This window comes from Amblyomma maculatum, chromosome 2, assembly GCF_055883805.1.
Source record: "Amblyomma maculatum isolate TAMU_Amacu chromosome 2, ASM5588380v1, whole genome shotgun sequence".
Classification (NCBI taxonomy): Eukaryota; Metazoa; Arthropoda; class Arachnida; order Ixodida; family Ixodidae; genus Amblyomma; species Amblyomma maculatum.
In genome coordinates, this window is record NC_139345.1 from 78,230,408 (window position 1) to 78,254,254 (window position 23,847).

Consider the following 23,847-nt stretch of genomic DNA (forward strand, 5'->3'; position numbering starts at 1 on the left):
TTAAACAAAGAAGGCACGAGATTCAAGAGGTTCAAACGAAAGAACAAGCCAACTTTCAATACCGTTCCTGCATCCTCTTCACCGTGTAGACGAGATGATCGAAACAGCACGATCTCACAACTGGACTAGCTAAGTTAAGATGCTTAAAATGGGTTGCTAAGTCCTTTAGAATAAAAGGAGACCCTCACTGACAAAAACCACCACAAGGCTCGGTTAAATGTGCGGGGAACACCATGAATTCTACTCCACAATGTCTTTTGTCCATGGCGATAACGAAATACAGAGGGGGCGTCATTTCAGACCTGTGGCTTATATCTGCGATTGTTTCATCAGGGGGCAAAAGATGAATGCACGGCTACCCCGGCGTCCCTTATCCCTTCCGCTGCGATGAATGCAAAAGCAGCTGCCATCAGATGACGTAAGATGAAGGAAATATTATTCGCAATCCCCACACGCGGAAGCCTGAAACGGACGAGCTGGAACTCAATTTGTCGCAGGTTAACGACGCGCACGAGAGCGAAGAGGCGTGAATGAAACACGATAGCATTAATCACGAGGCACTATATACGCCAGTGCGCCATCCTTTGTTCCGCGCAACCCAATACTGCGTCACTACTACGCCGCAGTGACGTCAGTACGCCGCTGCGCGTTCCTCGGCCGTGCCGTAGCCTGAAATCAATCGGTTACCCTTCAGCGATCATGCGAGAACGACGTCGCGACGTGCGCGGAGGAGTGTCGCTTCCTCGGCTATTCGGTCGGTGCGCTTGGCACCATCCTCCCCGCTGTCGTCGACGCCAGCAACGTGGTCGTTTCTCTCCATTTTCTTCCTTTTTTTTTTCTCTTTCCTTTGGCTGCTTTCTCCCGCTGTGATATCGGCTCTGTGCGTACACCGCCCACGTTCTCGACTCACACCGAACTCAAACTTTTTCGTGGCGTATGCCTCGTCAACTTCCCCGCAATGGAAAACAGCTGCCGCAGCAATAAAAGGCGGACTTTGGATTTATCTTCTTTTGTTGATTGGGGTCTACGGACACGTTTTATATTTTTAATTTTGCTAACGTTAGTAATGAGGTTCCTTTCTCTCGTATCTCATAATTTAGACCCTGCTCTCCGTTTCCATTTCATGGCGATCACCAGAGGCAGGAAATAGTGCATAAATGTAAATTGTTGTCGCTGGCGTAAGAACAAAATTATCCCCTTGATCGCAAAGTCTGAACCTGACCTTGTCTGATTTTGCGTAGGAGTCCCATTTGAGCATCCTTTTACACTTTGGAGGCTTTTTGGTTTTGCTCTATTTATGCATTTGTAGGCGATGATGATATGCACAACAACCCCTAGTATCCCCTAGCGTTACGCCATCTGCCGTACAAGCTTCGTAACTGCCTTTGTTGTAACTAGTGAAGGAATCACAAGTGCCGTAAACTAAGCGAAAATAAGAGAAAAGCCTATTACCACGCCCCATCATTCTTGTCAAGAGTATATACGAGAGATGCGCGAATAGCACAGTAAGTCCTGTCAACAAGCGTTCCGGATAAGTGTCTAGGCGAATTATCTTCATGTAACGGTGACATGACCATTGCGACCATAACCGTGAAGAGAGAAAGCTCCAGCCCAGTTAGCTCTCATTTTCTATGAAAAGCTCCGACGTCGAAAGTCTTTTTGAGTATGTCAATAGCATTGCAGTAGAAACACAACAAATTTTGAACTATACACTCACGAATCTCCCCAGACAAGGTAGGTGATTTCCTTGCCGTGTCAAGACTGCCAGGTAACAATTGGTGTTAACGAAAATCGTGCTGACCAAAGTTCCTGGCATCCCAATCGAATAAAACAAGCTGTCAAGGTGCGCACAACGGTCAAAACCTAGCCGGGGGCGGGAGCGTGGACGCCGTTGCTGAACACCTCGTCTTTCGTTACTACAGTGCGAGTCAAGGTCAAGGCCAGCGGGAGGGGATTCATGTGGGCTGTCGGGAGAATGCCCGAGAGAGGGCGCCCTGAAAGAAAGAACATTCCGAAGGGAGAGAACGAGAGAGAGAGGACTCACCTCCCAAATGGATCGAAAGTCCCTCTGCTCGATCCTCAGCAGCTCGCAGTACTCGTTGGTGACCACAGTGGCACTGTGGGGGCTGTTGTCGAGCACGGACTCGCCGAACGCAGTGCCGATGCCCAGCGTGCACAGTGTCACGGAGTCCTGCACGACACCACGCGACCGCCGGTGAGAAGCAGCGACGGAACAGAGCGGCGCCGCGAAGGATTCTCCACCACTAGCATCGCCCACTGCCCGCGAGGAGCCCGAGAACGGCTGCGTCCAAGGCAGAGCGCGCGCTCGCGAGTGTTACAACACGTTGAGGGGCAGCAGCCCTCGCGCGCGCGCCGCCCGTGCCTCGGCGGCGCTGGGAGGTTCCCCCCTTCTCGTGGGAAGGTTCCTCCTTTCCATCGGAGCGGCGCAGGCGATCCTCCCTCCTCGCCCCAGCTCCCTGCTCCTTCGCTGGAACGGAACACGAAGGAGGTCTCCCTTCTCCCTATAAATTTCCTCCTCCTTGATCTCCCCAAAAAAGCGGGTGGCCCGAGGGATAGAGAGACGCTAGCGCCGTCGTTTCAGACTGGCGGCGTTCAAGGAAAGCGTGCTCCAAAACACACGCAGTAGTAATGCGTGGCCGCCACCTTAAAACAATAAAAGAAAAAGCAAGCCCACTTTGTAGCAACAGTGGCGTAAACAAAATATACGGTAGCGCAGTTTCAGCAATCTGCTGATGGAAGAGTTTTCTTTATTGCCGTTACTTTCTGTTTTATTTTTCTGAAGAGCTTGCAAAGGTAGCCCTGAGGGAACGATGAATCGAAAGGTCAAAGTTGGCCTCGATCTCGACGGGCCCTGCGCCAGAGCGTAAATTAAAGTGCAGAGAGATAAGTTGGCGCCACTTTGTTTTGCGTGTTATTTGTCTTGCGATGGCCAATAGATTAGACGCTTGTTTTAGCAGAGTTCTACGAAAGCAGTTAATTTTGAAGGCCCGGTAAAAACAATAGAATAAACCTTTACTTCACCCGGGATCGCGCACGAAGGAATTTCACCTCTACTTGTACTCGGAAGAATACGTTGAGAGGAAATATGCAAAATCTGTATGTTCTGTTGCTGCACCCGAACTCCTGTTTTTCCAAGGATGATCCTCTTTCTTAAATGCTTCTTGACCTCCACTTATTGATATATTATAATAAATATGAAACTTCCTACATATTTCTCCTTTAAAACCATACTCATGCATTAGAAAACTTATAGTCATGAATTTTATAACTCTTTCGCAGCATCTAAGAGAGACAAAATACTATTGTGAGACATACTTCCAGCGTACGAAAAACATTCTCGAAGACAGCGCAACGTACGACACACGGACGCACAGAAGGAAAAGACAGGACACAGGTCTTACATTCCTTTTTGTGATCTTAGCATGAACCTTATTTGAATATTAGTTCCCAGCTGTTTTCTTGCTTTTTACCTCCTGTAGTTCTTGTTGTCCTATAAGCCTGCGTTTTCCTGTGGCGAGTGGCAATATTGTATGTTAGCTTCCACCCGTTCGCTTTGAAAAGGCTGAACATTGAAATGACGCGAAACGTTAGAGAAAAAAAAAAAAAAAAAAAACATCTGATCGATGACAAGCGTGTCTCGCGGTCTCGCATTTGCTTTGTTTGCGGGAGAGAGGGCGCCCTGACCACTGGCTTCTGGACCACTGGAAAAGAACTAGGAAACTAGCCAGTAAGTATGCTGGTAACAAGGACGAAGAAATAAAGAGCGTTAAGCAACAGGTGAGAAACACAGAAGGTAAAAATTGGATAAATTCGATGGAAAGGAAACAGAGTGTGGAACTATACCGAAAGTACAAAAAGCAGATCAGGAACGAAGCTTTCCTTGATAACTCAAGAGGCAGCGCCCTACTTTTTGAAGCTAGATCAGGGTGTCTTAGAACACGCAGCTACAAAAAGAAATTTAACAAGGAATATGATTAACCATATTGTACTCGAATGTAATGGTATTCATCCAGAAGTCGATGCAGGCGCCGTCACTCTTCCTGAAGCTCTGGGGTTTAGAGATACCAGTGGCCGGGTGAATGAACGTGCGGTGGAAGCTAGCAAAAAACAATTGCAAGATTGGTGGCTTAAAAGCAGAAAATTGACATAATGTTAGTAATGTATAGAAAGAAAAATTCAATAAATAGAATGATGGTATAATTAATCAATCTAGAATAATAATTAAGATATAGGAGGAAAAAATGAGCATCATAACAACTGCTACCCCCCATTTCAAAGGGGACGCTCCTATATTCCATCCATCCATCTTTGAGCCATGAGCTGGGAGCGGTGCTTTAGGGTGGCCATGGCCAATTAATGGTTAAGGCTCCGCCTGCCTTTCTCACAACAGAATGTTCCTCACCACCGTAAGTGAGCGGAATTGTACGAAGTCGCCACGTGCACCAGAAGGGTTTCCCTTCGTCACTGGATACCTGGGAAGGTGTTGCAATGACGCCTTCTGTTATGGGCGGTTCCCTAATACAGCTAGGGCGTCCAGCCGATTGTACCTTTCTTAATGAGTAACATTATCACGCGATTAGACCTGTCTTAATTCGTTAGTGATTAATGAGCAGGAGAGCTGGCGTCCAAACAGCATATAAACCTAACCAGACCGAATGACTGTGGTGGGCGTTTTCACCAGGCTTTTTTCCGCCGTGCCTTCTCTACTTCCTCTAAATACACCACAGGCACCTAGAGAACTCAGATTCCAAACAATAGCTACATCTGTTCGATATGGAAGAATCCAGTTTAAAGTGGCATTTCTTTAGTTGTCTATTCGGAAGGATTCGTTGAGGGGACTTTTTTACTGGGGACGGTTTTTCCGGGACTGTATCTTCCGGGAACATTTTTACCTGCACACCATTTATGACACGGGACAACACGAGTAACGAAGCAATGGGCAGTATAGGCGGAAATGCTTTTCGATTACGATCATTATTTGTTCAGAGAGTCGTATACGCCGCTGTTGCCCTGAAAAGTGTTTTCGCCTAATTTCAGCTCATTTCCGCATGTCGTGTTTCACCTCGAACGCGTTTCAAGATCTCTTTCACAAAATTTCAGAGCAGAAACACCTGCTCAAGAGAAATAAATTTTACCCAAGTAGCCTTTGAAAAGCATAGACTTACGAATCATTCAACTTAAGTGCGCTATTTACGCTGTTTTCGGGAATTGTACTATGACCTATGGTGCCGGAAAGTTCTCCTGGACTTCTATTTGCTATAATCTTGTACTAGTCTTCATCACGGTTCCATGTTGCAGTTTAATACAGAAATCCAGCGAGTAAAATGCACGGCCCACTCACTGGCTTTACAGGTAACTGAATATTCAACAATTTCAAAGGTATAACGTTTTGACTTCATAACACAATGTTGCAGAACAAACGCACGCAATTTTGGCATTTACTAAAATACTTGAATTTACAAGGTGACGCAGCTAAGCAGACTTTTGTTATACGCATTTATCTGTGATAACAAATATACAAGGGGTCATTGCTGGTGGAAACACGTATATATGCGGCCTGTTGTATTGGTCAATAATAATAATAATAAAATGACTAACAGGCTCTCCCTCATAAAAGTGACAGCTAGGATGCCTCGCGTGCACAAGTTACAGCAAAGAGCATTAAGCAGAAGGCAGCATGTATGACACGAAATATAAGTATTTAAATTATTTACTATGATGCTATACGCTTGATTCTCGGCCCCAGAATTTTATGCATATTAATACAAATGAACTTGTTTTTAGTGAAACTGATCTGAAAGACGAAACGAAGTCTATGTTATGGCGCGCCATTCATGACAAAAAATAGTGCTGCCGATGCAAAAAATAAAAAAAAAAGGTATAAGGCGGGGGTGTATCTCCAGCGTACGAGCACACTGCGTTTCTAGAAATGAGAATATGATTTTCACTTCTTATGTTCGATAAGCCAAGCTAAGCTGGCAAGTGCGATATGTAAGCTTACGGTTAGGCATATCAAGTGCAATGGTCATTTCTTAGGGCGCGTTACGCAGCACGCGGACCCGTACATTAGCTTAACATTACCATTACATTACATTAAGTATGTTGCCATTAATGTTGCTGGGCGTGAGTTCATGGGAAAATATTTATTTCTGTGTGATTGGACAAACATATTGGTTAAACGTGCCGAATCACGAGGGAACATGCACGCCCCATCCAGAGAAAAACATATCACAGCAAAAATTAGCGAAGCAACGAAGAAATAAAAACTTTTCCATACATCCGTATCCCGAAAATGTTTGCCCCCTGTACGTTCCTTAGACTTGGGTAAAGGGAGGCTTGTGTGTCCTTTGTTAAAAAAAAAAAAGAAAGGAAAAAGAAAATCGTGCCCGTTTCGAAGAGGATTCCCGGCTGCTTGACGGACCCATTAACGCTATCGCTTTATGTCCTTAGGGTGGAGTATAGGTGTCCCATCATTTTTTTTTTGATAAAGTAGCAGGGCTTCAAATTTAAATTTGATCAAAAGAAATTGAAAGTTCTGTGCTGACAGAAGTGTGGTTATACCTGCGGATTTTTTTCTTCTGCGAATGCTTCGCAGTTTAAGCGATTAAATTGCTCTCAACGCTTCAAATAGCTAGAAGTCAAATGATCACCTAAAAGCTGAAATTAAAAGAAATTCTACTGATTTATTTGATTTCTTAACTGTCCTTATTTCTGTTTCAACAAATTTCGGTTAATAACGGTGCGTGAAAAGAGAACAGCAAGGAAAAAGAAATAAAAGCTGTTTTTGGGAGTAAGCAGACGGTGCATACATGCTGACTTCCAGTGCTTCTCCCCAATTAATCCATAGAGTGTCAAATCTCGTTTCGCGGGATTACCTCTTATTTATGAGTAGGTGCTTCGACATTAAGTCATAACCTTAGCTTGTTAAATTTCCTATGTGGGTTGCCTCTTCTTTATGAGTAGGCCCTTAGTTTGGTCATTCAGGCATAAAATTTAGATCGTTAAGTTTCAATTTTCGGGGTGCCGTTAATTACTGAGTAGGTCATTGGTCATTTAAGCTGAACTTTAGGCTTCAAAGTTTTCTTTTTTGAGGCGCCTCTTATTTATCAATAGGTTCTTCGTCATTTAGGTCTAAACCAGCTTACGCTGTTAAATTCCCCTTTATGGGGTATCTCTTATTTGTGAGTACGTTCTTCGCAATTTATGCTGAACGGTTGTAATAATTTATCTTCTTGAGCCAGCAGTGGCTGCGAGGAATCCCCTCAGGGATCGCTTTGACATTGCGCACTAACTGTCAGTACATGGCGACCTCCGCAAACAATAACCGCCTTGACCAGCGCGCCGCCTCTGCGGAATACTCAAAGCATAGCACGCTTACCTCGGGGCCTTAGGCGCTCCTTTCAACGTCGAGAAAAGTGATGACGAGGAAGATGGATATGAGCATCTACGCGCAGATATGTAGTTCCCGTTGTTGTGGAAAAGTAGAGCTGTATGGGGCCTGTATAGTGCCAGGAAACGACGGTATAAGACACACTATAGAGTGGCAAGAAGACGTAAGTGTCGACTGCCGAGAAGGGGCGAGCAGCCTGAAGCGCAAAAATAATTTCTAAAATATTTCATACATCACCTTTTTTGAAAGGTCACTGAAAATTCAGCGCCTTCAAAAGAAACCATGCACAGCAGGATACATTCGTGTAGTAGTTTTTATGCCATGCCTCCGCATACCTGGCCGTTTCCAAGGCGATAGCGCGCCTCTACATCTGCTCCTCTGTTCGGCAATAGCAAACCAGCACCGTTAACTCTTTTTGACTAGTTGCCGCTGTCAACGGTCGGCATTTCGAGACTAGCGCGGCCTACGCGTTGCAGCTACCGCTTCCTCTTTTCTTTCCGGAACCATTACTAACAGTTCGCTCTACAGGCAAAGATTTTTGCGCTTCTTGCGATCGAGAAATCTTTGTTGTGCTCGTCCACCATATATTTTATTCCATTTCGCTATTTTTAATACTTGCAGTTTTTTTGTCCTATTCAGATTATTCATTCTTCTCTCAAAGTTCAGCTGCGGATTTATATAGAACAGAGATAGATGCAGGCAAACGATAGAAAATATACAGTACGTATTTTTCGTGCTTCCTTGTTTTCTGGTGTATTTTATGTTGTCACGGCCATTTTGCTCAGGCTTACTACCCTGTTCTCTTTTTCTATAAATAATCTATAGCTTCTATCACCCCCCCCCCCCCCCCCCCCCCTCTTTTATTTTAAGTCTCTTTCATTTGCCATCTTCCACCTCGCGTCTTCACGGTTTACAACCTGCAGGCAGGTTCAGCGCACGCTGTGCTCGCTGTTTGAGGCATTATAAGATTTGTCATAATTACCCATCGACGCAATCAGGGAAACCGTTCAGAACTTAGGCCCATATATTAAAAGACTAATATTTTACGCCGCCATATCAAAAACCATCATTATCGATCATCGGAAGTGACCATGGTTGGTGTAAGCGTGGCGGCTGTGCAAAATACAACAAGTGCTGTTAAAGGCGCGATAGATGTTAATGGCACTTGGCGACTCTTTCTCATCATGGGGTATCTCGCGCTTGTGCTTTGGGCGCATGATCCTCAAATAATACTTGTCCTTGCTGGTACCATATACTGGACGAAACGCATCGTTTCACAGAATTTCGTCGGATATTTAGAAAATTACGATACGCCTAAAGTCACATCAGTCTTAATCAGCCATTAAGATGCGGCATATAAACACGTTAGCGCTACGGGGATTTCAGATACTGGCGAAATGAGCTACGCCGTTTAAGCCTGATAGTCAGGAGAAATTGAAGAGTAGCGTGCACGGGGAGCCTAACGTAAAACGTAAGGCACATACGCTGTTGTTGAAATACGTTTCTAGGACGCGTAAGAAAAAAGAAAAATGTAAACCCCGTTTCCACTTCAAAAATTTGGTTTCAAGTCTCCTGCTAAGTATTCGGATATGAGCTTCGATTCCCACTGATGCATCCTGGATACGTTTAATTTGTCCCCGCAGGTAGGCTCCTAGAAAAAACCTCACTGTAAGCGACAATTATACGGAGCTTTGAAGGCGCAAAGGGAGGTAGAATGAAATGAATGGCTGTACTAAGGGAAGGGCGTATAGATTTGCAGTCTATGTGAGCTTACCTGTGGCTTGCCATTTCACACGGCAGAAGTACAGGCTTGGTTTCGCGGTTTAGGGGTTTAACGCCCTAAAGTGACTCAGATTGTGAGGATGCCGTTGTGGCGGGCTGCGGTAGTTTTGAACAGCTAGGATGCTTCAGCGTGTCTTGAAATCGCACCGTAGAGGGAGGTCTGTTCCGTTTCGCCGCTACCGAAATGCATACGCCTCGGCCGTGGTCGAATCCGTGTTTCACGGCTCAATAGCTAAGCACCCTAATCGCCGGGTCACCGCGGCAGGGCGCAAGAACAAGAATTAAGGCGACAGCGACTATGCGAGGCGGTGATGTCGCAGTCAGAAGTCTTAGTCACCTTCAAAAATGCGTCAAAAGCGAGCTCGGCTACTGAAAACAACGAAATAACGAAATAGTTTGATTACCTAGTTATAGCATTCATGTTATAGTTTCGTTTCAGCGACGGAGACCACATTTCGTTGGGTGTGTAGCGCTAAATCAAAGGAAGAAAAAAAAGAGGAAAAAGAAACCTACAAACAAGTTGCTGTTATGAATTCTTATACAATCAATATCACGTAGTCAAGACACATTCCAAACATCCTATACTTCGGCGTACAGTTGTACACATGACCATTGCTGCCTTGGAAAGCGAAAAGCAGCTCACACTTTCGTCGAATCGTTTAGCTTGGATTCGCTCAGCGTTGCCAGTGATCAGATGACTAATACAAACAGACTGTGTCGTGTTTACTGAAGCGATAATCCTGCCATAATGGCAGAACCATAACAAGTAAATACATTTTCATGAACGCTATCAACCGGGTTAAGAGGACCGTAACAGATTTTCACAGAACACGTCGTTGCAACTGGTTATCGTCGGTTGGGGGATAATAAACAACGCGGGTCTCTGTTAATGCCATGTCAAGGTTAGCACTATTCGAATCTGTCCCAAACTCGTAACTCAAAAGCGAGGAAGCGGGTTGGCATGTTTTGCTACAGGGGGCTTTGCCAAATGCCGATATAAACGGCCGCAAGAGATAAAAATAGAAATGAAGGCGCATAACAGACATGTTCGCATTCCGTCCGAACCTTCCCGATCGTAAAATCAGCGACCGTTTCAATTTTCCTTCTCCTTCGTCCCATCGCTACCTCGTTAGTGACCATGGCGGCGCTTTGATGCTGCTGCTGCTATCGACTCTATTTTTCTGCGCGCTTTAACGAGCTCTAGTTTGATTTTGAATTAGTGAAGTAAAACAGATAAGGGTATCTCATCAACCGAGCTTGGTCCTAGAGATCAAATTATCTTCGTGCCGCAGTCTCTGAGCCGTTTGGTTAGCTAGCTCAGTTGGGGCAGGAACCGGCATACCGCGCTTATAAATATCGCTTTATTACACATAGTGGACTAGGTTCGAACAGTTCGTCTGAACGTGTGTTGAATAACTTGGCATCGTATGCACAATGTCTAGCTTCGGGTTCTATCGACCTCGGATGGCAACAAAAAACGCTTGAAAGAACACAAGTTGTTCTCAACGCCAGTTTCTTACAAATTTGCATATGTAAACGAGGGCCAGGTTCCTAAAGATTGTGGTCCTGAGACTGCACAGCATGAGGAAGAACAGAATGCCAGTCACGCATCTCAGTGTGGATAATCACTCTGCGTGTGAAAGCTTCCCTCAAAACTTCCCATACATGCCAGGGGCTCGCACAGAGCGACCCAACCTTTCTCTCTCTCTTCACCCCCCCCCCCCCCCCCCCTCCTTACGCTGCCGGAACGGATGAGCCTGTTTGGAGCATTGAATTTTTTGTTGGCATGTCAGCGCAGTCAAGTTCAAGCTGCTCCTCTCTCTCTCTTCTTCTTTGCCGACAATTTCTCTTGCGTTATCTGTATTGTCAGGCAAACAATTCATATGAACTTTGTGCGCCACTCTCACGCTGGCCTATGCCTAGAGACAGCTATTTCTTCCTCTACACTCCGGTAACGATGGCCTTGTGGGCGTATTTGTTATCCGCCTCGCTTCACGATTTGTGTTTCCCGGATGGTAATTCACCCCTTTCTTCAAGTTTTGTTTAATAGTTGACGAGAAGCAGCATCTGCGTTATCTGTTTTCGCCGACTGCACCTGACCTCCAGGCGGTTTACGCAGATTTTCTAGAAAGGTTGCCCATAATTTTGTTTCCTCGTCTTTGAATTTTCTTAAAACAGTCGTACGGCCTATCAAGAAAGCGGATGAGAAAGGGTATGATCGATTTTTGTTTCCGCACCCGTATGCCGGCAGCCTTAGTTCGGTTTAGAGACTGGAATGTGGTAATGTGCATTGAGCGCATTCACGTTAAGTTTGCCACAAAAACCTGTTGTTTAAACTCTATATATCTCGACCTTTCCCGTCAAGGCCTGGATTCCCGCCAAGATTGGGACTTGTTTAGCATGGTTGGTTATCGCCGCCTGCGGTGACCTACCATATGCCAAGAATGACTGCTGCATTCGGAATCATTCAGCGGAGTGTTAAATTTAAAAGGACATTAAGATCGGGCCTCACACAATATGATATCTGCATGTAACGAACTACTTGAAGGCCACCTTGTGATAATTTTGCACTAATAGAAACTGTTCAGTATCTTGAAAAGCCGCTTTATGGATCGCAGTGAGGAACCGTCGAGTGCAGTGGTTTCTCTTCAAAGAACACGACTTGTTGCAGCGGGCACACGTTTCGCGAGATTAACTTACTCTCGAGCTTCTGTTCTTACATGAGTGTGTGTACGTGTCCTGGAATTTTTGTCTACGACGGATGAGTCGCATGCTGGCATGAGAAGGCATGATGTGATCGTGGAATGCAACACGAGTTTTTAAAGCAACAGGCAACGTCCTTCTTCCGTGAAGCTACAGTAACAAGTGCTTGCATGTCTTTCCATCCTTAGCGACGTTTATGTGCGAATCTAGTTTAGAGCCAATGTGGAGAGATTTTTTATTCTATTTTGCGCGGACGGACGATTTTATGCACTTTTATGGAGGCAGTTGAGCGTTTTATTTTTCGCGGTAACTTCCATCGATTGTTAGATCATTTTTGCAGGTTCTTTTTATGAACTTGGTTCCCAGCTCAGTGGTGTCTACAAAATTTACTGAACGGATCTCCTAACATGTATTTGTGCACGACTCTCCACTTCGGTCTTTAGGAAGCATGACGTGTCAGATCGGGTGCGTAATGCTTCCAATTATTCCTCTTTTCACTAAGTCCTAGCATTTTCTTCAAGCTGCACACTGCCTTTCGTGCTTTTTCGAAGTTCAAACGAATGCGAGGTGTCTCTGACCCTCTTGCGCTGCAGAATACCACGAATGAATGATTATTTATGTCAATCGGATTGTGTATGAGAGACATTAAGTCTATTGGCCGGTTTTTCTCTTTCAATGCCGGCGGTATTGCTTCTTTACTCAGAACTTATTTGAAAGTCAATTTCGCTTGACTAATACTTGCTCTAGCTTTTCTCGTTCTCCTCTCCTTTAGGGCAACCTCCAGGGCATATGCCCTTAAACAAGTGCGCGATCCCATTCAAGGCTACGTAAATAAATCAGGTGTATTAAGTTGCCACCTAAACTATTTAATATGACTATCCTTAAACGCAAACCTATCGAAGCACTGAACTCTTTGTTCATAAATGTGCCTGTGTCTGCAAGCTTCCTGGCCAACCGTAGACAGGGGCATGTGCCATTGCGACAAAAACCATCATCATCATCGTCATATGGAGAATAGGACGAAATTTGGCGGCCTACGGAGGCCGCCATCGTGATGAGTGAGCCGGTGCGCTGTCAAGGAACAGACGGGCGCCTCTTATGAGCATTTGTCGGTGCTTCGCCATGATAGAGCCTTAGAATTTGGCAAGAAGATGACAATAAGTACTTCACTGCAACTGTTCGGCTTTTGCGGGCACAATCGGCGAGACGACACCATAGACCCGGAACGAGCTCAGCATGACCTTGCCTAATGAAGGTACATAAAACGCCCTTTTAGCGATGGTGAATTCACATGCTGACATTACTTGCTTTGCAGTTTGGTTTCCGGGTCACATTAGTGCACCCAACATTCAAAAATGACAATGGGCGGATCGACAGAGTAATCGGAGCCGTTCTTGCAAAGCTTCAGCATTTTGGTGCTTGCTTTCTTTTGCAGGTCTTTTTGCATTGGCGTCTGCGACCGCTGAACATGGCGCTCGGAGCCTTATGTCGCGTGCAGGTTGTTGTGCACGAGCTTGCACTCTCGTTAAGTCGTTAACTATTTCATCGGAAGTGCGCCGGTCATTGAGCACTGGAGCATCCATTAAGCAGCGATCTGTTGTTCCCCCATAGTGACGGTCGGCCACTCCCTTTATTGTAGCCGAGGCTTGCTTGAGACCAATATTATTGTCTGAGCCATTTGACAACAGTGCCTATGCCGAGGCATTATCATTCTATACCGCTACAAAGTGGACATGGATCTTAATGCACCTGCATTGTTGAAAGGCAGAAAGTGGATAATTGCACGCGCTTACTATCCCGACGGATAATGCGATTTTTTTTATTTGACGTTTTGCCGGTTTTGTGCACCAATATATAGAATATGCTATTTATATATTGCACTAAAACTTGAAAGATATCTGATAATTTTTAAGCCCATCGAGCAGACCTTTTAGGTACTTAATTTTTAGGATGCTGATAATACTTAAATTTTTAATGTGCGCATAATACAAACATTGTTAACGCGCTAGACGTGTACCGTTTTAGCATATAGACGCCTATGTGGGAGTATTGTATATTGAGTTCCAAACAAGCCTCAGGATAGCTGACTTCGGTATTTACACGCCGCAGAAAGACTAGAGAACAAGGGTCCATGTGTGATGAACATTTCATGCACGCGATGAGCTGTGTGATCGATCAAAAGTGATGTCGCGGAGCTTCATATCCGCCACTTTTATCGACGTAGCGCCGTTGATGCGGAAGAAAAATATGTGTGTTGAAATTGTCAGCTCAATGATGCTGAATTTTGTTTTCGCGTTTCCGCCCAACTAGCCTTTGAATTGGCGAAAGAACAGTCCCGAAGGTTTTGTAAAAATTACCTTAACCAATATTGTAACAGCGTTAGCACTCTCAAGTGTACATTTACCTTAGTAACCTCAACCAGAAACCAGGGCTCGTTAAGATATAACGAGAGCGTAACGAGAATGTTCCTGTTTTCCTTGAACATTCCTAGTGTTTGTCAGATATTAATAACGTAATAATTTTCCGTCCGAAAGATGTCTCTGAACAAATTCATGTATGCCTGAAAGAAATCACGACCTACGCGAAAAACTAAGGTAGTGGTATGGGGATCCCACCAGCGGCATACCGGTTGTTTTTCTTTTCTCTACTTTCTAAATAATTATAATTGAGGCATAAAACGGTAACGACTTTATTTTCTGTCAACACAGCAAAACAATAACACAAAGCAGAAATATTACTCAGTGCTTTTCCTCAGCTGCCAGTTAGCTTCTTTTCTATGCGTATATCAAAACACGACTGTTTTCACGCTAATTATTGTTCTTTTGCGAGATCAGCTAACAAAGTGCCGGAAAATTGACTAAAGTGGTTATAGATAACGGTAAGCTAACTTTGGTCGATATCACCTCTGATGTGTGAGTGATCACAACGAGACTGATAGCTCTGCTTTGCTTTCTCTGACACACCGCACTGAACTCCCATAACTCAGACAGAAATGCAACAAGCATTTTAATGACCTGAATAACATGCAGAGAAACTACACTTGTCAGTAGTTATATAGCTACAGGTTCTTGCCTTTTAACCTAAAGTTTGAGCTTAACATACAATGTATTTCGGCCTATAGCGTTTAGTAGAGCGTGAACCACCATATGACCATACTGAAATGCGCTTTCATACTGTTTCAGGATGGATGAGGTATTGCTATTCGGCCCGAATTTTAAGAAATGTTATTTCCAGTCAAATAATCCAATGGTATATTTAATGGCACAGCGCTGAGGGCCCCGTTTTGCAAAAAAAAAAGAGAGAGAGAGAAAATCCAGCTGCGGCGCTGTTAGGGAAAAATCACGAGGATACCCTTGACAGTTGGCAGATGACATCGATAGGCACTGATTGGCCGCGTGACGTCACAAGATCACATGACATCATATTGGCAGGCTCTACCAACACAGCTAGCACTTGTGAGTTGGAAATCGAACCCGAGACTAATGGATCCCGATTCAGACCTGTTAGCCAAGATCTATCAGACAAGTTTGCATGTGTTGGTTAAAGCGGGGCTGTATGTCATATTAGTGGGGTGCTCTCTCACATAAGGCAGTAGAGCCTACAACCGTTTTCTAATGAGTACATGCGAGGCAAAATAGGAGAAAAAATTAACGGATTAGTGATTAGGCGAATAGTTACGTGCACGTAAACGAACGAGGATTCGCAATGGAAATCACAGACTGGAGTCATTACCGCTGTCGTGCCATACCTTTCAAGGTGTAGTTTAAGTTTCCTTATATTTTTTTAGTCCTCTGTTAGTACTCTGAACAAGTGAGAGAACAAGTGAGAGTGCAAACGCTACCTGAAAAGGTTTCTTGCTAAGTGACTTGTTATAATCATCCTAGTGGGCTGGATCATGATGGCGACCAAGAGAACAGATATAGTAACTTCAGTGTGGTTAAAAGTGAGCAGCAGAGGGAACCTCAGAAAACTGTCAGATTTTATATAGTTTGGGTACGTACTTTTCGGTTGTGCCAAAAAAAAGGAAACTGATAAAAGTTCACCGAATTGAGTTATTGTAATTTGGTTTCACCCAAATAGGTCAGTATCGTTCATATATGCGCTATAGATTGCTGCCTAATGAACATGATTTACAGCCAGACACGAGAAACAATTACGCAAAGTGTAGAAGCCAGGTGAACGGAGGTAGAACGTTCTTTTTTAATTATGCTACGCAAATGTACAGGTGTGCTAAAAAAAACAGAGAGAGAGAAGACGCGAAATGACAAAACTGCAGGCCACCGTATTCTGATGGTGCAGTGACTGTTTTCGAGATATGCAAGCTTCCGCCCCGCTATGCTTGCCTACTTGTTCTAGCATTTCCATGATTTGGCTAAGTATAGTTCGGACACTTAATAACACTGGCTATGTTTCTAGACGTAATGAGCAATTATACAGTCAAAATCATGCACGAGCATGACAAAAAGTGCGATGCTGTCTTCCACTACTGTTCAGCGATGCTTTTATCAGTGCCGTCATCAGTAGGGCCGCATGATAGAATGCTCTCTAGCTCCTTCTGAATTTCAAGCGAGGTAACATTTAAAGCTATATCTTTACAATTCCCGTCACACTGAAACCCCGCTTACGTGAGATAAAACTTTCTCAGTTTAGTCGAGACAGGAATGCAGTCAGAGAGGCAACAGGGTCACGAAAGACCAATTGCTGAGCCCCATGCACATCAAACAAATGTGATGTGGAGCACTGTCTTTACTATCTCTTGGGGTCCGGTGATTGGCTGATGATTGAAGCTAAGAACGTGACGCAAACGCACAATGAAATGAAGCTGAGTAATCGAATGCTATCGTATTCCCGATTTAAGGAGTCTTGAATTGGTACATAGACTTTTTTTCCTTCTGGAACTTGCTCTTACTTCCTTCACAGATCTTTGTGTGAGTTGAGTGCGCAAAGATCAGCAAATACACGCGAGCTTATCACAGTGACATGAAGCTATTCCGACATAAAGTTTTTGTTCCTCTTGCCTTAGCAAGGAAAGTGTGTGCGCCTGTGTTGCTTCCGTGTTGCTATCGGCTACTAACCAGGCAGCGTCAAAGGCGCCGTACCCCAGAAAAGTACGCCGTCGGCGTTGACCAGCGAAAACTCACGGGCACATCTATGGCATGGTGGTAGTTGGCCTTTGATATGGCCCGGCACTAAGCGGTCATCGGGATGTGTGACGTTACGAGAGCAATCGATATGACAGACTCTGCAGACGCCGCCAACTATAGTTTTGCCTTTCAGATTTGATGATGAATATGGATGCGCGGCTTGCGATCCAGTTACGAGTATGCTAAAAGACAAATTAGATGTAGTCCAGAAGCGTACCGCAAATTTATTAATTGGAAACTGTGAGTTCATTGTTAAGAGCTCCGAAATTTGAGAAGCGCAGGAAGAAAAATATGGGGTTAAAATTCTTGCATAATATCTAAATAATGAAACCAGAATTGATTCAAAATGGCTTTGACCTACTGATGCGAGTGAAAGTTGTGTTAAGCATGGCCATGCTCTGTTTGACGGTTTTAATTAGGGGGACAGCCCTGCTTCGCTTTGAGAGTACATAACCGCGATAGTTTCTGTAACACAGCCTTTACAATTAGCGATTTTTTTCCCTGTTGTTTCTTTCAGTTAGGTTTTGGGAAAAGGGAGCCTCAGTATATTTTTGGTGGATACCATGGAATGGTGGACAACTACACTTAATCAGGTGGTCATGTCACCTCTTTGAAGGTCAAGTAGTTGATAAAAAACCGCCTACCTAACTCCTCCCACATACGTATACATAACCGGCTACCTAAGTCTCACTACGCTTAAAGGCGGAGGGACAGTACTGTGAAACTCAGAAGTTGCAACTGGCCGACAAAAATTAGGAGGGCGCTAAGCCTCGCCTTAACAGTATACACGTGATAGCGTGGGCACTCACTGCCTGAACTGCTGCTACTCTGATCAAACCTGCTAATTGTCCATTATTAAATGACGTTGGTATTTCAGCTCGGCCTATCTGGCTTTATACAGGCCAACTCAGCTTCAGATCTGTGTTTACGATCATCGGCAGCTTGCTTGTGCTTCAGTTTGGCTTCCTCCGCAGATTAACGGCACATCGCTTCCATTTGCAATGTTCGTATCATAGGCATCCCACCTTCGCTTCAACCGCCTTACTGCCTCATGCAGAACTGTCTTACCCGTCTTCTCGGTATCTGTGTGACGACTTCCCTCTGATTGTCGAGCACCTCCATCACAAGATACATCCTCAAATGAAGCCCCCCCCCCCTCACACACACACACACACACACACACGCAACACACACACACGCAACACACACACACACACACACACACACACACACACACACACACACACACACACACACACACACACACACACACACACACACACACACACACACACACACACACACACACACACACACACACACACACACACACACACACACACACACACACACACACACACACACACACACACACACACACACACACACACACACACACACACACACACACACACACACACAACCCCGCCGGGGTGGCGCAGTGGTTACGGCGCTCGACTACTGTTCCCAAGGACGCGGGATCGAATCCCGGCCTCGGCGGCAGCTTTTCGATGGAGGCGAAAAGCAAGGCGCCCGTGTGCTGTGCGATGTCAGTGCACGTTAAAGAACCCCAGGTGGTCGAAATTTCCGGAGTCCTCCACTACGGCGTCTCTCATAGCCTGAGTTGCTTTGGGACGTTAAACCCCACAAACCAACCAACCAACCAACCAACCAACACACACACACACACACACACACACACACACACACACACACACACACACACACACACACACACACACACACACACACACACACACACACACACACACACACACACACACACACACACACACACACACACACACACACACACACACACACACACACACACACACACACACACACACACACACACACACACACACACACACACACACACACACACACACACACTATTACTTGCATCGGTACAATATCAGATGACGCTATCGCACTAGCAACAGCCAGAGGTCGTCACACTCGTTCAAACTCAGTAACATACACACGAGATAATTCGTCTACAGAGCGCTAGTTTCCTGCACTAATCGCCAATCATTATTCACTCATCAATCATTTAACTAATCACAATATCGACCACCCCTATCAATCAACCAAAATTACATATATCATACACACTCCATAAAAGGCGTTCGTTAACATGCCGGCGTATTTTTTACTCGTCCTTGAAGCAAACGTGCAGTTTGATGATGAACAACTAGCGGAGGTGCTATCAACCGTAGCAAAGACGCGCCAGGTCTGAAGTTCCGGTGACCGCCGTTTACGACGGCACTAAAATATTTCCTTCGGCAATATTTTGACTCGCCTTTGAAAGCTCTCTCAAATAATGAATGGCATACGCTGCCCAATAAACTATTCGAAGTCTGAATGTCTAGGCTTCCTTAGAAAATGTGTGACTCTGATGCTTTTTTTTGTCTTGCAATTGGTTCCGCGAACCAAAGATGTAGCCTATACCTTTGCCTGTGTTTTGTTTTTTCGTTTACTATGTTCTGTCTTGCTGCGTTGAATTATTTCTTTAATTTTGATGCAATTAACCGTTACCATTGACAATAATGCCTCTCAGTGGGCTATAAAGAACTTAAATAAATACATGAATGAAACCCTCCAGACAGGCTGCCCCTAGACCACGCAGGCATGTTCTTGCGACATGGCTAAGCAGCGCTTTGTAATTACAACAGCAGTCTTTCATATAATCTAATCGAGGTACTAATTGAAGGATTAGTAATATGTGAGTAGTAGAGTGGATATGCATGAAAAAGGACCTGAAAGTGTAACCGGCAGAAAGGAGCCATTAACGCTGTTCCATCATGTCCTCAAAGATGGTGCATAAGTATTCTGCTGCGTTTTGGAATGCGGTACAGGACTCGTCTGGCCACACTTCGAGTCGAATTTATAATGGGAAAACGTACAGTTTCTACAAACAGTACATAGCTATAAGCTCGAACTTTGACCCTCAACTTTCATATCTGTTCATGGAACAAGCGATCGAATGGTTTATTTTCTTTATCGCTACATTTGGAATTTCACCAGTAGTGATTATTGAAACGGAACATAAAAATAAAGAAGGAAAGGTGCGGCATTTCACAAGACAAGAACGAGCGAAGTGAATAATGGTGCAAGGGAAGCCTCGCAGCGCTTACGAACGCTTCGAAAAAAGGTATTTGTCTTCGTCCGGTACAAGTCCTCTTCTCTAAATGTTGTTGATCACAACGAGGCTTCTCATCTACCCTTGTTCATTTTACTCGGTGTTTTTTAAGGATTGATTTTGCCTGGTCTTTATTTGCCATAGATATTGAAGCATAAACGAGTTGCGCAAGACACATGCTTTATTTGTTCGAGTTTACGCAGGCTTCAACAAAAAAAGAGGCATTACTGACATCGTCGGTAGGTGGCCGCACCTGATTTATCCGCCCATGCTGAACAAAGTAATGAGCTAAATGGGAAACTATGCGATCGAAAGCGAGCAGGTGGAACCAGCAGCCCAATGATGAAATCGGGAAAGTTCGCAGTTGATTGCACATACGGGCGGCGTTTGCCTCAGCATGCCAATTGACTGATTCATTCCATTGTCCTCTCATGCAATCGCCAACGTGAACAATAACTACAGCACGGGATGGGCCATAATAGGCGCGTGATACAAAATTCTGTCATCCGGAAGTAAGCACAGATAGAGGTAGTTCAGTGGTATAGCAAGCAAAGCCCACTGCTATGCTCATCGTCACCCAATAGATGCATTGTTTTCTAGCTAAACCTCGCCCAAAGACTCAAACCTAGTATTGAGGTCAAAATACAAGTGATAATGGAAGACCGTGCTCAATTCTTTCCGCTAGATATTGTCGAGATTATCTACCACCATTGATATAGAGAATGAGATGACAATGCAAATTATCCTTTTTTTTCATATATGATAGGAAATGCCGAACACGTGTGTGCACGCACGCACGCGCGCGGGCAAACACACACACACACACACACACACACACACACACACACACACACACACACACACACACACACACACACACACGCACGCACGCACGCACACACACACACACACACACACACACACACACACACACACACACACACACACACACACACACACACACACACACACACACACACACACACACACACACACACACACACACACACACACACACACACACACACACACACACACACACACACACACACACACACACACACACACACACACACACACACACACACACACACACACACACACACACACACACACACACACACACACACACAGATAGACGCTTCGTAATCGTCATTGTTCGAAGGTACACATTGTATTCATGCAAATGAGATGTACATTACACCAGTGATTCCTTTTATTTAGGGCTGCTCCTAAGCCACTCCGCGCTGTCCTGCACGTTACCGATCTCCTTTAGGTACGAATCTAATGAAAGCAGTATGCGAAGTGCAGCCGACCTTTTGCTACACGTCTAAGATCACACGCGACTATCCCTTTCAAAGATTCGAAGTGCCATCAGCGACTCATTGTATGCGCGCAATGAGAAAAAAAAAAATTCCAACACCTTGATCTCGTTTAACAGAAGGAATACATATGGAAAACATTGAAGCAAAACAAAATTTGCACTGAAAGTATTTATGCGCTTTCAAAAGACATTGATATATACTCCAAGAAAGGCACAGCCTACCGTGCTGAATCCAAGCGATAACTCGTCAGACTTTGTTATGTTTAGAGAGACACTGAAGAAAGCATGAAGTTGGCCCATATCGACAGAGTATCGTGCTACAGCAAGTAATACTCTAATTTATCTGAAAACGAGGTTGTATAAGTTAGACACAGTAAAAAAAATAAAACAGAGATGCCATTACTATAGGTAATTTTGCAAATTAACTACCATGTTCAGAAGAATCGACTGTTGGCCAAATTGGTACATGATATGAATAGATGAACGGCGCGAAATGAACTGGACGAAACATAGAAATAAACACTAAGCAAAGAAAGCGGCTTTTCCATGTTTGCTTATTGGTTTCTTCTTGTTCATTTCGCGCCGTGTATCTACTTTTAACTACAATGCAACGACAACTTCAGCTTTCTTTTTCGGACGCAAATAACAGAGGTGAGACAGGCTACCTTTTCGTTTCTGAACGGGAGATTTCAAAAGGAACTCCCACCAGGCCCTAGCAACCTAGATACTGCTGAAGAGGAGACCAATTGTTAACACATCGACGAAACGTCTTTTATATATTTTTTATTTTCATCATAAAGGAAACAATGACGAATTCGTTGGCTCGGCGCCTCGTTTACTGGCGTTGCTGAGCAAGAAAGAAAAAAAAAATATGCAACAGCGGAACGACTGCCCTTTGACATTCATCGAAGTCCTCGTGTACGTTGTAGATAAATGCATTTTATAGCACTTTTGGAACAGGAGTTGGTGAGGTCGCCTGCATTTGAACGCTATGCCTCAACACCAGCGGCAGCTCTGGGTCCACGAATTCCTTTTTCGTTGGTACGACGCCGCGGGTTCGAACTTGACTGTTGCTTCCACATTCGAGCGGAGGCGGTACTCAACATAAAGCAAAGAATTGCAAAGGTTCTCCGTGGCTAAATCTAGTATAACGTAGGAAAGCACTACGTATATCGGCTTAGTTTATCTTGGTAGAGAATAGATGCAAATGACGCCGCTGTTTTCTCGCCATTACCTATTCGAGACACGCATGAGGATGACAGTGATGCATATGTTTGCCGAAATTGGCAGGAATTACATAAAAATAAATCCCCGTTTCAACATTGCCGCACCAACATGCCTGCGTTGCCTGGGCATTCATAACAACTTGATATGCAAGGGTTCTGGCAGGCTGGTTCTTTATCTCACTCTCCTAACTTGGCGGCGAGGCCCGACTTAGCAGCACCTGTCAGTTCGAACGGCGCAGAGAACGGTGCGCCGGTTAGACCTCGTGAATCAGTGCTTCCCACTGAAGCAAAATAAGCTCACGCCAAAATTGGCCCCATTCCTTCCCGTATACAGCAAATTGTCGATTAGGCGCTGGTATTTCATGCAGAATCTCATTTGTTAACTGAATGAGGAGACACCTGCAATGGGGATCTCAGCTACAGCTGTGCTGCTCACCATTTACTTAAACTTGCGAGAAATATTGCAGGCAAACTTAGCCTTTATCAAAACGAGTGTTCTGAGTAACACAGCTGTTATAACTGTTTTACTTACGTTGATGAAACTATATATTCTTCGCCTGGTGTTGGTGACGTGCCTACTAGAATATGGATGTCATGTTGCTAATAAATCACTCTTGCTGAATCTCCCTCGCATGGCGCAATTTTCACTTTCAGATGAGAGATGAAATTTAAATGTGGACTGCACGTTTTCGACGTTTACGGAAGTATACAGAGCATTGCGCATTGCTGCTATTTGGTAATCAACGCGATTAATTTCCAATTCATCAATGTATCACATTTTATTCGCATTTTTAGAAGGTCAATGACCTTTGCACAAGTCTGTCTCTGTGCACAAGTGCGGGCAAAATAATAAGGGGCTTGCTTCAGCGTTTGAACTTTTCTCTGCGTTTCGCAGAAAACCAAATGAATTTCTTTGGGTTTATGCGCGACTGCATTCGCGGTCTTTTCCAGCAAAAATCGTGTCTTCTTATTTCCGCTGAGTAAAGCACGAGACTAGTTTAATAGCCGAAATGTGCTTCGGACGCTTATAGCCGCGAAGGCAATGGCATAGTCCACGTAGTACGCGTCATTAATGAGAACTGCCTTATTCACTTTCTGACGCTGATTGTTTA

General features: G+C 44.5%; 1 protein-coding gene across 5 annotated transcripts in view; it reads right to left on the reverse strand.

Moving 5' to 3' along the window:
* Nucleotides 1-23,847, reverse strand: part of Epac (Exchange protein directly activated by cAMP) — a 747,880-nt gene that overhangs the window by 269,213 nt on the left and 454,820 nt on the right. For 3 of the 5 annotated variants that reach the window (XM_084594555.1, XM_084594548.1, XM_084594549.1), the window contains one exon: nucleotides 2,045-2,191. The exons of the other annotated variants lie outside the window; for them this stretch is intronic. In XM_084594555.1, the coding sequence (XP_084450681.1) occupies nucleotides 2,045-2,191 (147 nt within the window). The remainder of the gene's footprint in view (nucleotides 1-2,044; nucleotides 2,192-23,847) is intronic. 5 annotated transcript variants of the gene reach the window in all.